This window comes from Leuresthes tenuis, unplaced genomic scaffold (genome assembly GCF_036924035.1).
Source record: "Leuresthes tenuis unplaced genomic scaffold, fLeuTen1.0.hap1 SCAF_15, whole genome shotgun sequence".
In the NCBI taxonomy this organism is placed as follows: Eukaryota; Metazoa; Chordata; class Actinopteri; order Atheriniformes; family Atherinopsidae; genus Leuresthes; species Leuresthes tenuis.
This window is the reverse complement of record NW_027325369.1, coordinates 29,610,211-29,624,235: the sequence shown is the minus strand read 5'-3', so window position 1 is coordinate 29,624,235 and position 14,025 is coordinate 29,610,211. Positions and strand designations below refer to the sequence as shown.

Sequence of the window (14,025 nt, the reverse complement as noted above, 5' to 3'; positions counted from 1 at the left end):
AAGAAATATTGTTCAAGACCACTTTAAAAGACTGCAAAAAAGTTTGCCCACTTGAAAGCAAAATATAAAGAAATGATGAGTGGATCGAGTACAATAAAGTAGAGAAAAGTCTGCTTGACCTACAGTGAATTCAGAGTAAAAACGTTGTTTTTCAAACATCTGAAATAAACCGAGAGGTGTAGGACAGGACAGGTGCATTGTGGGAAACTGAGTCATCTGTGTTTTGATGTTAGGGGGAGGAGAGACTCCAGCCTCCGTGTATAGATGTGAGTGTACGGGGAAGAATTCAGCCGCTGGAGGACTTTTCTTTACGGATAAAACTCTATTTCTCTGTTTAAAACCCGGATCGTGGACAAGGAGACAAGGAGGACACATGCGAAAATGCGAGAAGAAGTACAGGAAGAGAGTGTTTGCTTATTAAAAATTCAGCGCGGGAGAACATACATTATCGCCCTTTCGGATGACTTGTGGCAGCACTGATGATAAACTACAACTAACGGGCTTCAAATATCGTTGAATGGGGGTGAAACGAAGCGGAATTTTCTTCGGAAACTGCGAACCCAAAGCATTTCCAAGCGGTCAAAGCCCACAGGGAAAGGGGAGGAGAGGGGCGCAAAGAAAACGCCCTGCTGCCTGTTGCTGCTATCTCCAAATTCAAACTTTATCGCCGAGTTGGGAAAAATATGCATCTTTCACTTAACGGGAGGTGAAATTTTAAAACTAACGTCGTGTTTATTAGCTTAACACCAAACCGTTAGTTTAGCGCGAGCGCGGCCGTTTGGTGAGTTTCTTTTCTTTCTTTTTTTTTCTTCTTTTCTTTTTTTTTTTGCAAGGGTTTTTTCTTTTAGCGTTGGGAATATTTTCTCCTCATTGTGCTCGGTATTCCTGTTGGAAGCTGTTTGGGTGGGCTGAGAGCCCAAGGCTGCTCCGCTAAGGCCTACGGCCATTAGCCAGGAACAAAGAGGGCTCCCATGTAAACTCAAAACAGTTTGGAAAACCTCTCCACATTTTCCGAGTCAACTTTGAAGCCGCGCGGCCGCAGTCATGTCGCTGGGCGCCGAGAGGAGGATGGAAACCCGGCTGAAGAAGCTGGAGGACATGATCAGAGACCCCAGATCTGCCATAAACCTGGAAAGTTTGCTGGTAAGTTAAGTGGGATACACCTCATGGATTATTAATGATGTTGTGTATTCGCTGAAACGCAATACACGTATGCAGACAGTTGGGTAACGTTATGCTACTAGCATCTAAACTATTTTCCATTCTTGTATATCCCAATAATATTAGCTTCTGCAAGCTGTTAGCATTGTTTCTCTGTTTTTCCTCTTCAGTCCGCTATTAAACTACTAAATCTTGAAATCTGATACCTCGCTGTGATGATCACTTTTAATAAAAAGCAGGCAGAATTAGATCAACATTGTGGATGTGCTTCAGACAGGCCTGATTAATAGTTAAGACGGAGTGCAGACAGTGCAGTTTGGGGCTCTTTGAAGCGTGTCTACAGATTAGGATTAACTAGTAGAGAATGTCCTTCATGGTATGCTCATGGAGACTAATATTTCCGGCCAAAACTCCCGCCTGGGCAACAGTTGGGCCAACCAGCCCACTTTTAGACCTGCACACATATCATGGAGTTACTTAACAGGTTGACATCCACCATCTTTGTGACATTTTTGCATTTTTAAAATCTTTTCAATGATCCTTTTGTATATTTTGATTCCAGTTTATGCTCTTGGAAACCTCTCCAAAGCAAAGAAATAAGTGCCAAAACACTTTGGCAAAATTAGCTCTTAAAAATGCACATATTTACCTAAAGAAGTCAGCCTATTTGTTTATATTCTCCTCAGTCTGCTGGAAGTAAAGCCTACCTATTGAGCTTTCTTTGCCTAAATCCAAGGAAAGGAAGTAGTTGCATTTACTGCACTTTTTCCTCAGAGACTTAAGTGGTTGGAAATTGTGATTATTTCCTAGATTCAGTAGAAAACTGTTCCTGTTCCTGTTGCAAACCTTTGATTTGCCATCTACATACATGTGAAAGTTTGTTAAAGAGAACGCCATAAAAGAAAAGGCAGTGCGGTCTGATTATGAGGATGGACGAACAGCTTTAAATGATGGCAGAATAGATTAAGTGAGATTTCCCTTACTGAAACAGTCAGATGTATTGATTTTTGTGTGAGACACGCAGCCATTAAGGCTCTTCTTCTTCTTTTAGCTAACAGCTGAATTGTTTTGGAGTGTAAAAAGTTATGCTACTTGTTAAAAGATTGATAATTCATGGCTGAGAAATTCATTTGTGTCTCAGGTTGCGTGAAGGCACTGGAAAAATCTTTCCATTACACCAGTGCATATCATAACGTTGGGCTTAAATGGGAAATAAAATCCACAAAATCCCTAAATAGATTCTTGTGCCAGTTGGTTATGGACATTTTTCCACAGGATTTAACAACTTTGGACTTGAGGAGAGCGGGAATCATCATGTCTTGTGCTTGATGTGTGTCTTACATCTCTTTGGATTTTAAGATATCTTCAGACTCATCTGGTAAATGGATGGAGGGCAACACTGTGTCAGGTCTGTCTTAAAAAGCATCACCTCTCACCCCTGTTTATTGGCCCCATTTTGCTCAGGGCCCCCTTTCCCGTTCCCCTCTCCACACACCACGGGACACTCCTCTTCCCTCAAAACGTTTAGCAGGGGAACTTACTCGAACACCGGTGGTGTTTACTTCCCAGACACAAGCGGAGAAGAGAGAGGTGTTGAGTGTTTAAAACAAAAGTTGAGTGGGAAGCATGCGTAGGAGAGAACAGGCTGCAGTTTTTCCATTTTTAGCTGCCTTGCTGCTGTCACCAGGATAAAGAAGTTTTACTGGTCAGGGTGGGATTCAGACGCTGAGGGCTCAGACATGTCCTTTTTTGCAGGTGGAATAGAAACAGGCATGTTTGGAGTGCCTTGACAATTGCTCATGGCCTCTTATTCTGTAAATAATGAATCACAAATACCCCGCTATTGTAGCTTAGCAACAGCTAAAAAAAGAACACGTTGAAAGAAGCTGCATAGTTGACTTTTGTTCAGTCTTAGTCACTGTTTGGTTAGAGAAGTCAACATGAAGGTGGATGCATTTAGGTCAGAGTCCTCCGAGGATGTGGGTAAACTGATGGAGAGGATTCTGCAGCATCTGTCAGGATGCTCAGTCAACTTCTTCAAAAACAATTAAATTAGGAAACAGATGTTGTCATCTGTGAGAAACATCTAATCCACCCGTACTTCACATAAATGCTGTTTCAACAGCCACACACTGTGGCCATAATAACTTTAAATCACCACATTGCCTCTGTTAGCATTCATAAAGTGTAACCTGAAGTCTCAGCAGCCTTCTCCTTGTGCAAACTGTGGGGATCATTATTTGGCAGCATGCACCCTGCTGCTGACTGCAGTGCTGGGCTTTCTGTGCAGCTCTGAGCACTGGGAGTGATTGTGGGGGGGGGGAGTAATAGAAAGGGCATTTTCAAGATTTAAAAGAAGAAAAAAAGTGGACGCTTGATTACAAGTCACTTAAGTTGCTTTCCTGCTGTCCTAAAGGAAATGACCTCATTGAGTAAATAGTTGGCAGCTATATATGGGGCTCAAAGTCCCTACGAATGACTGCACTTTTCCCCCCTTTGCTTTTGAGCCTTATCTCTTTTTCTCTGCAGCTCTCCCAGCCTGCTGCTCAGCTCGGCCCCTCCTCTCAGGCCTGTTAAACACACTGCAGGTATTTTTACTGGAGCTCCAGTCCAGTGTCTTTTTATTCTGCTGCAGACCTGGTGTGTGCAGATAACTCGTGGGAGCGAAATGGGTGGCTCAGAGCTGGTGTGACGTCCCACAGGCTTGCTTTTAGGAGCACGGTCTCTTTATTCTGCACTAAATAACAACGCTTTGGGTATTGTAATTCTGTCAGTCCACTCCACCGTCCTCTTGTCATCTCGCTTCCAATATTTCCCACTCAGCATCCCCCATCATGTCCACATCTTATCCAGCGACAGACTGCCCAGACTGGTCCCTCCTCCGCCAGAGTGTAGCTTTTATTTGGAGGTGGAGATAACCCCTGAGAGTCAACCTGAGACCTCTCTGCTGCTTCTCTAGAGAGCCGTGGAGTTGCTCTCGGGCAACCGCAGCAGTCCCAGCTTCAGCGTGCATGTTGGATAGAAACACTGCCTTATAAGGCACTGGGGGATGGTGGCCCCGGCCAATTCTTTTTTCTTTTTTTTCCTTCAAAACAAACCCGTTTCTCTGCTCCACACCTCCTTTTGGTGAGACAGTCGGCCTCTTCGTGGTCCTCCCAGACACCTGGCGTCTTCTGCGTGCTCGAGTCCCCAGCAGCCTGAGAATGTCATCTTCTCCTCAGTTATGTCGCTCCTGATGACGATTTTATTCTAATTTTAAATGATTAGGGTTTTCAGCGTTTACTGCCAGTTTTTTCTGGACACATTCAAATTTATTGTCAAGATGTTCTGGGAAATGTGATTCTCTCTTTTGTAGCCAGTTGGATAAGAAGACTGATTTTGTTCTCTTGCCTCAAGCCAGCAGCTGGTTAACCTAACTCATGGCAAAGACTTAATGGGGGAAGCATTTGGTCCAACTCTCTCTTTGGGTGATAAAATCTTTTTATCAACACCTAATACTGACTTACTATGTAGAAATAAAACCTGGCAACCTTTTTCCCCCCATTCCACTGTAAAAATACTGACATGTTGTGGTTTTATGGCGGTTACATGTGCCAGCCTGAGCCTGAGCCTGAAATTTGTTTTTAAAATTTGGAATAATTCGTCTTACCTGCTTTAAACATCCGAGGCTTCGCTACCAGCACACCTCACCTCCAGGTCTTTATGCTTTATGTTCTTCCATTAAACTGCTGTGGTTGCTTTCCCTCAGCCTGAAGGTTCCTCTAATTTGTTGCTCATCCTCTCCTCTTTTAGCGGTAATCTCTTTAAGCCGTATCAGGGAGTTCTTTTTTAGGCGGCTCTGTTTTAGTGCAATTATTTTGCACAATTATTAGGCAAGTTGCTGGATTTAAGCACATCAAGCGTTGTTATAAGAGAGGGTGTAGCCTAAGGAGATCGACACCCTGTATGAAGGTGTGCGTAATTATCAGGTAGCTTCTTTTCCTCAGACAAAATGGGCCAAAAAAGAGATTTAACTGACTCTCAATAGTCAAAAAGTATTTCGGAGAGATGCAGGACTCTTGAAATTGCCACTGAGCGAGATGCAGAAGTCAAGACTGGGCCAAGAAACATCTGAAGCTTTTTCAGACGTTGTCTGGACTGAGATGAGTGACTCTGACGGACCAGTTGGATGAACCAGGCTCAGAACTCCTCTTCAAATCAGGCGCCAGCAAGGTGGAGGTGGGGCACCGCTATGGGCTGATGTTGTTAAAGATGAGCTACTTGGATCTTTTTCGGGTTGAAGATGGACTCAAAATCAACTCCCAAACCTACTGCCGGTTTTTAGAAGACACTTTCTTCAAGCAGGAAAAGGTCTGCATCTCTGAAGACCAGATTTTTACTTCCATAAACATTCAGAGAGACGACTGTAACGAGCTAAGATCCCTCTTCTCCATCCGCCTGGACTGAAGGTGCTGCTACAGATAAGCCACGCTGTCTTTCAGCTCTTCTCAGCTCACTTGGCACCTCGTTGCCTTCTTATCCACAACGCAGCAGAGTTTAGGCTCGACACCACCTACACATGCACGGTAGGGTTAGGCTTAGGCTTCAGGTTCGGAGAGATTTATTCCTCCTTTTTTGGTCATTTTTCCTCTGTGGCATCAAATTGAATTAGGTATTGAGTATTTTCCTGGGTTTTCGGTGGTTTTTATATCTGTGGAATTGATGCTTTTTGAACTAAACTGCTGAGACTTTGAGCTCTTTGGTGGAACTACCTGTTCACACAGGTGCCTCTAAACCAAAGCAGAAGAAATGAGCCCCAGATGGCATCATCTGAAGATCATCAGATGCTGCCATAAGTATATTTCTGCATAGATTATTCCAAATGTTTGCTTCTAACAAGCCTAATCATGTTTTCATTTGGATGACAAAGATGTATAATGTCTTAAAGAATCTTTAATAAAGGAAATACACTACATTATTGATCTTTAAGCAGCTGATGCATCAGACAGCTGTCGACTGTTTAGCTGAGGCTAACTATTAGCAGGTACATTACTGTATTAAACAACGCCTCGTTACACCTCCAGTCTCTTTTTGCTTTTAAACTGTAAAATGTTCATTTTAAACTGAGCAGAAATCAAAGTCCACACTCCCACACGCTCAGATACACGCATGAATAAATACAACCCGTCTGTCAGCGGTCAGAACCAGCCATGAGTCCATCTCACAGTGTCTTCTTCAGCCCTCTGTGCAGAATAAGTTACAGTGAGTTTTGGTACTTTTAATGAAGTTATTGATTGGTTAGTTAATTCACTGCACAGAAGCAGCTCCTCTTAGAGTTCTTAATGACCTCCTCTTGACCGTTGATGCAGGGAACTTTGCTGTTTTATTGCTTTTAAACCAGATCAGCTGGTGCACTCTTATAATATATTATATATATATATAGAGCTTACCCTTTATATGATAAAATTCTAAATAAATGGCTTTAAAACGAACCGGCCTCTTAATATGATATTATTGTCGATGGGGAAAGTTCCTCTTGTCAGAAGATGAATAATATTCGCTGCGGTTAACCAAATTTAAATGCACAAATTAGTTGTTAAATCGTCGTGCTGCGGTTTGAGTGTTAAAGAGTTTGATACCTGAGTCTTTGTGTATTTTTAGTTAGAGATGAGAGTTTGAGTGAGAAGAGAACAGGCAGCTCCCACGCATCACAGCACCACCCGTCCATCTGGCCTCCGCCTCATTCCATCACAACCTGATGGTGAAACACAGCCTCCTACACACTTTCACGCTCACATGCACGGGAACCCGTGGACATGCATCTGAACTCATTTTCACAAGCAAGCACATTATTCGGTTGATCTTAGCAACACACAAGCTGCATTGTGTGCAGCATCGACAGAACAATACAACACATTACCAAACAGCCTTGGATTGTCAGTGAGTTCATACAGCTTTCATTTCCTTTAGCAAACCCAAACAAGAACATTTGTGCTCGGTCGAGTCCAAACCAGCAGTGTTTCGGCTCCTTGAAGCTGGCAGCTATAACTCAAACAGTTTGTGCCAGTACAAGCAATATTTATGAACAAATGTAGCCTTGTTAATGCCAAATGACTGCAGCTGAAACCCATACCGGTTTCATCATTTCAAACTGACTGGGGTCTTTATAGCAGCTGGGCCGTTACAGATCTATTAAGTTGCAGGGAAACAGAACCATAGAACAAAATAGTTGGATACTAACAAAATAAGTTAAATACTTTTTAGTGATTGTGATTTGTACTAAAGTCATTTTTTTGTTCTTTTAGGGCTCCACACCAGCACAAAATTCAATGACAGTAACAAATAGTTCCTGGGAAGTCGAGTCGTTTTCCATCTTGACTGCATCACTGACTAAAAAAGACATTTAATTTATCTTTTATTTTAAAACAACATGTCTCAGACAGGCTTTTTCCACCAAAGTGCTGCCGGAGCCTAACCTTCTTAGGTTCCTAGTTCTTTCTGTTTCGATCACCAAAGCTCTAAACCAGCACCGACTCTGAGCTGAGCCGCAGCACAGAACTGCTGACGTTGGGGTGGGATTATGGAGACCAGCGAGGCCACGCTGTTTAAAAATCCAGAGCAAGTGCAGCATTTGGTCAGCTTAATTCAAGAGGGAGCAATAACCGAACTGAGCTCCAACATGAGCGCAGTGTTCCTCTCATTTTAGATCCTATTTGTACTGCTCTCATTTTTTATTGTTGTTCATTAGTACCAGTTAGCAGAGACGTTCACAAACACCAACTGTGGATTAAACCGGTTTTTAGAAACTCGACTCCTATTGAGACATCGACCTGTTGTCACCTGAGTATATTTTCAGGTGATTAAATTTGACCCATGAATGCTGTGAATGAAAGTTCTTCCTTTTGAAAATGTGATAAAGTTGATTGTTTAGTTGATTCCTTTCCCTAAAAGTGATGTTGGTGGATGTGCCATCAGCTCGCCTGTCTATAACTCTGGAAACCGGTGCACCTTGTAGTAAAATTTAGGCCCGCAGCCCCTAAAAATGGTTAAAAAATGCGACTTCAGCTGCGGTCCGGAGGCCTGTTATTTCTTTGTCTTGGCGGTTTTTCTGTCAACTTGTTGATGAATTAACAAACAAACCGACACAACAAAAAAGAAGCCGTTGTCCTTTTTAAAGCCTAAAATATAAAAAATCAAGAGCCTGCTCTGTTGTGTTTAGCTCCATCTTCATTGATCATCTGCACACTACGTGAGGAATCAGCAGGATGTTCCAGGATGTCGGCCCACCTGTTGCCAGAATTTGTCCATCACACCAGCTTCTGTTCACAACTCGCGTCACACTTTGTCGTAATTCTGTCTTTTGTTTAGTTCAGGTGAAGCAGGAAAGCTTGGGCAGCGTTGGGGGGGCATCTCTCTGTCTCTCTCACCCTTATAAGAGGATTTTAAACGTATCTAGCTGCAGGGAGTTAGATAAAAATCAAGGAGGGAACATTTTTAAAGAGAACAATTCGGTTTTGATCCAATTAGATTCAAAAAGACTTGACTGGCGTTGGTTCGCTGCCTTAAACTAAATCACAATATTCCTATAAGTCTTACTCATGCTGTGGTGAGCTTCAGTGTCACTGAGCCTGTGTCTAAGTGGTGGCGGTCGTGTGTTGGTCCAGCTTGGGACGGCTGTAGTTAGGATCCAATGTTCTGCAGCTGGACTTGTTTTATTAGTGTTTACCTCATAGGAAGAATTGTGGATGTATACATCACTTTGACCGCTAGATTTGAACATCTGGACCATATTCTACTGGACTTTAACTGTAGGTTTCAGTGTTCTTTTCAGGCAATCAACCAGTTTATGGCACATTTTCTTCCATCCAGGTCCACGTACCTGTAGACTTCCGTCAGGTTCAGATTCGTATCGGTACATTTTTACACCCCTCGACAGCACTTTAATTATTCAGTTGATAATGGTACAGACTTTATTTATCAGCACAGTCAGCCGTGCTTTCTAAATAATCAGCATCAGCCTTTGTAGAATCATCATTGGTTGACCACTGCGTGAGATAATCTTCAGGAGAATTAAAATAAGTGTTGAAATTATGCGGGTGACTCAAACTAGGACGCCTCTCTTCCTCCAGACTGAATATAGCTGCCACATTTTTGCTTGCATAATGTGATAATTGCACATAATGTGTCTTTTTAGCACAGGTTAACGCGCAGCAGGACTTTACGTACATGCAGTACCATTCTTGCTATTTTTCCTGGCACCTTCCTCAGAAATGCTTTATAAAATACCGCGGGTGCCAAAAATGTGAAGGGCACCGGAGCATGGGACAGAAATCTGTCAAAGGCATGAGTAAGACATACTCTCCTTATTCCCCACGGAAACATTATCCGTGCTATTTGCGAGCTCAGGATTCCTGCCGTTGTGTTTCTCTTGAGGAGTTTACGGGCCCTGCCTGGCACGGCCCCCCCCCCACTCTGCCCGGCCCACCGTTTATCCGCACGACTATTTTTAAAACGGCTGGAATTTAATCAAAACATTAACTTTCTCCTCAATCCTTTTAAAGCCCAGAGCAGTGCCTCTTGTTTTCCGTTCCACATGCCTACCGATGATTTGGGTATGAGCTATTTTTCTCTGCAAATGCAGAGAGAGGCTCCGATGTGAGACTTTGGATAGTTTGGTTGTTTCTCTCTGGTGTTTTAGCTCCTTTCACTTAAACATCATTGCATTCCTGAGTGGCAGATGCACGTGGCTTTTACAGGGAGATAAAGAGTGGAAGCAGGCGGGGGGGTGTGACGGCTCCGAAATGTCAGCAGCAGGTTGGGTAAATAAAATAGAGAAGAATAGACTGTGCAGAGAAGGAGGCTCTTATAAAACTCCTGCCTTTCTGCAGCTTCAACTGGCTTCAACTCTTTGTATTTTACAGGAGTTGCTAGGCAACAAGCCATAACCCGCTGGCTGGATTACAGTAAAGCAAAGATAAAGAGCTAACTAATGGATACATAACCACTCTTTCTGATAACATCTATCAGCTCAGGGGGACCTTACTGTAACGTTGACCTCGCTGCACACGGAGGGTCTGATTACACTGAAAACACTGACACGATGTTTTTAATGGCACCACAAACATCAGAAAAGTAAATTTACCTTCAAGTTTACCTTCAAGTAAAGCGTGTCAACACCTGCACGCCTCACTTGTGTGTTCTGATCCAAACAGATGCCGTCATCCCACTCATTGAGCTGCAATTCATTGTGAAGCGTTTTATGATCTGCTTGAATATGATCTCTGAGGATTAATCACTGAGCCTGTGGGGTGTGATGATGCTGATTTAGATATGTCTGTTATTACATGTGATGACTTGGTGATAGCTGTGGCCCTTTATGGCACCGGTGTGTGTGCCGTGCACACATTTCCACTTTGATTAAGATCTATGAAACGGAGTCAGGCGTGCAAGAACCGATACAAAGAAGCTCAAGTTATTCGACTGGTATTATATGAAATCAAGCTTTTCAAAGCCAGACTAACACCAAGATAATGCTTTTTGTAAGATGAATGGAGTGTAATTTGTATTAATTAGGCCACATGTCAACATGTGGTTGTTTAATCCTGATTTTATCATCTGACAAAATCAACATTCAAGTAACTTAAAGGCAACATCTGTGCGATGAATTCAGCTTCAGTTACATGTACGATGATCTCCCACAGAGGAGGTCCGGGTCTGCAGCTTCGAACATGTATGCGGGAACAAGGATGGTGGTCCAGTTATATGGCGAGGTCGAACTGCAGTCGTAGCGTGACCCAAGGCGTTACACACCATAAATATCACGAATGCTTTTCATGATTCTGTGACTTTTACGGTGCAGCTTTGATGTCAGCGCTTCCTCTTTTCCTTGGACTGAAAGAGTCTGAGGAAAGTCCGTGTTCAGCGCAAGATTCTCCTCCACTTTCACAGCAAATAATCCCCTTTTCCCCTGATAATAAGCCTTAAATGTGGAGGCCTGGCAATAAAACCAAACCGAACCCGATGTAGGTGAAGCCATAATTCCAGTGGATGGACGTGTGGATCTGTGGTTGTCTGGAATAAGTCCAAATGCAGTGTGTCAGTTTCATTAAAGCTTTAATTGTTGATCCGGCTCCACTCTTCCCTGACATTTGTCAGTTATTTAATATTTTTAAACAGTGTTAACACATTGTCAGTGCTGCACCAGTCATTGCACCACACTCAGCAGCTTATTAGTTTCCCAGTAGTTTTTCCTGCCATTGACACATGCCGTTATCTCAGGGTAAAGGTTTTCGACATCCTGCTCCCACCACATGCCTTTTTGTACGCTGAGCAGCTGTAAGTGTAGTTTAGTATGCAAACAAACAGCGAAATGTCTCTTTCTTACTGCAGAGACGTTGCCATCTCCAGGGCAACATTGTTTATATGTTCATCCTTCCCCCCACTTGATGCTTCTTGTTTAAAGAGATGTAGGAATGACAGATAAAGTCATAACAAGTCATTATTTTGTAGCTGGAGGATGTTTGTTTTATGTCTTCACTTGGTTTATTTAGCATTTATTGTAAGCAAACTGCTCTCAAACTGCCTTCATGCATTATTTGAACACTGCTGTGCTGTTGCTGTTGAGACTTTGACATCTTCAGCCAAACCAGCAGTTTGAAAATGTGAGATTGGTTTGTGACGTTTGGTTTTGATGCACGCGAACGGACAGGCAGAAAGAAGAGATGTTAAACCACTGAAAGCGGGTGGCTGCCACTGTGAGCTCATTTCAAGAACCATGTTGTGGTTTGACTGCATTCGTCTTGAAAATCAGTTCAGTCGTGCAGCGTATTCCAAATGATCAAATTAGATTTTTCTCAGCTCAAAGGCTGCTTTGGTTTGGATTTCAATTTGATACACGATCGTGTTTTCTTCTGAAGTCATAGAGGCACTTGAAAATAACTCAATTTTAAATGTTATTGGAGACAGAAGGTGTGATTTTCACAGCGTTTTTATAAGCTGCTTCATGCTCTGTTTGTAAAACGGTCGTACGATGGAAGAGATGAATCTTATCGGGTGTAGTTAAGCAACCAAAGACGATGCAGCTGGAACCGAAGCTTTCATTCACATTAAAAGGAAACTGAAAAGAAATAAGTGTGTATGAGCAGCTGTTTTATTTATGTTGCAGCGTGACACAAACACATCTTCCTCTTTGGAACTGAACGGCACAAATAGATAAGTCCTTAAAATGATTGTTTATTCAACTGTGGCCATGTTTGTTTTGCTGCTTCGGAGCCAACTTAACGTGCACACCGCCGCTGCCATCACTTGGTGATCTTTCTTCTGTCTGAGCACAGTAGCGGCTTCAGAGGAAATGACTTGCACACAGAGATTGGCTTCATGACACAGTGAAATTATCTGCCGGCCCTGGGTGGGGTGGATCATTTCCTGTATTGCTATGCTGGCTGGAGATGCTTGTGCACGTGGGTGTGTGCGCACAGACACCCTCCCGCCGTGTGTAGTTCTTTCCTTAAATAGTAGTTTTGTGTGAGGTTAGTCCTTTAATGGGGAAGTGGAGCTGAGACGATGAAATGAACGTGTAGCTCGGACGATGGACTGAGCAGGAAGAACAGCCGAAAAGACGGAAAGAGAGCGGCGCTGCCTGACCAATAACAGCTCTCGGTTGTGAATTTCAGCTTAGTCCAGTGACCGTTCAGGAAAGCTGAAAGACGTTGATATACGACTTCCTTCTTGTTACAGGCGGTAACAATTAGAGGTTAGCATCAATCTGCCTTCCTTCAATGGCTTCCCCGCATTGCTCTGGGTCAAACCACTGCGAAGTGACAGCAGACACCAACTGCTTAGTGACTAAGTTCATGATAAAAATCTCAAAGGCTGCTGCTCCTCTTGTGTTGCCCTTTATTAACAGTGTTTGTCTCTCAGCCTGCGGCACAATGACACCTGTGATAACCGAAGATTAAAGTGAATATCTTGGAGCAGGTGCGGTGCTCCTTACCTTGTGGAGAGAAAGGCTGCTCTATAGTGTGTGCGTTTGTGAACTAAGGCGCTCCGATCAGGATTTTTGGGGTCGATCACAGATCCTGAGCGCTTTAAGCAGGGTAGCCTGACCACAATCCTCACCAGGTCCATTTGAAACCTTATTTTTCAACGGTTTTAACAACATTGTTGTCCGGAACAACTTGATAAATAAAATGTTCTTGTGGTGTAATGCCTCCACAACACAGCAAGTCAACTCCATCATAATGTCTACGTTTGAATCTGTTTGGTTTAATTTAGCAGGTTAAAACTATCTCAGTCTCCACATTCAGGCTGATTGACTTCTCTCTTTCCATCACTGATTTTTAGACAGATTAACTCCACCTCAAAGGCTTTGATCAAGTTTCCGGTAACAGGTTTTCACTGCTCAGCTTCACACAGTACCCACAAAACACACTGGCACTCTATTTGAACACGATGCAAGAATGTTTAGCCTTTTCTGAGCACTGCTTGCTTTGCTGTTGACATCCACACAGATTCAGATACATTTGAGTCTGGTTACAGTCACCAGCTGAGTAATCAATACATTTTAATGGGCATGAAACTGCTCAGGGGGACGCTCCTGACTGTAATCATTCGTGTTGTGCACAGCCTTAATGATGGACCACGACTGTGGTAGAACAGGCAGGACCTAAAGGTGTTTTGCTACTGGAAGCATCCAAGTAGTATCGATACTTTTGGTGACACAATTCAGTCTCAAAACCACCTGAGCAGGAAGTAGCTCCTTGTCTGTAATCAAGCAATGACTGGTTCACAGCAGAGGAGGTTGTGCTCTGGATATCCATTATTAATCTGCAGGCTGCACCAGAAGAAACTGCCAGTTTGTTTATGTGTATTTGGCTCTTTTGACCA

The 14,025-nt window shown here is 43.1% G+C and overlaps 1 protein-coding gene across 1 annotated transcript in view; it reads left to right on the top strand.

Moving 5' to 3' along the window:
• The first annotated feature begins 243 nt into the window (after window positions 1-243).
• Window positions 244-14,025, top strand: part of rock2a (rho-associated, coiled-coil containing protein kinase 2a) — a 34,674-nt gene continuing 20,892 nt past the window's right edge. Inside the window, exon 1 of the mRNA XM_072366139.1 lies at window positions 244-1,143. Within this exon, the coding sequence (XP_072222240.1) occupies window positions 1,045-1,143 (99 nt within the window). The 5' untranslated portion in view covers window positions 244-1,044. The remainder of the gene's footprint in view (window positions 1,144-14,025) is intronic.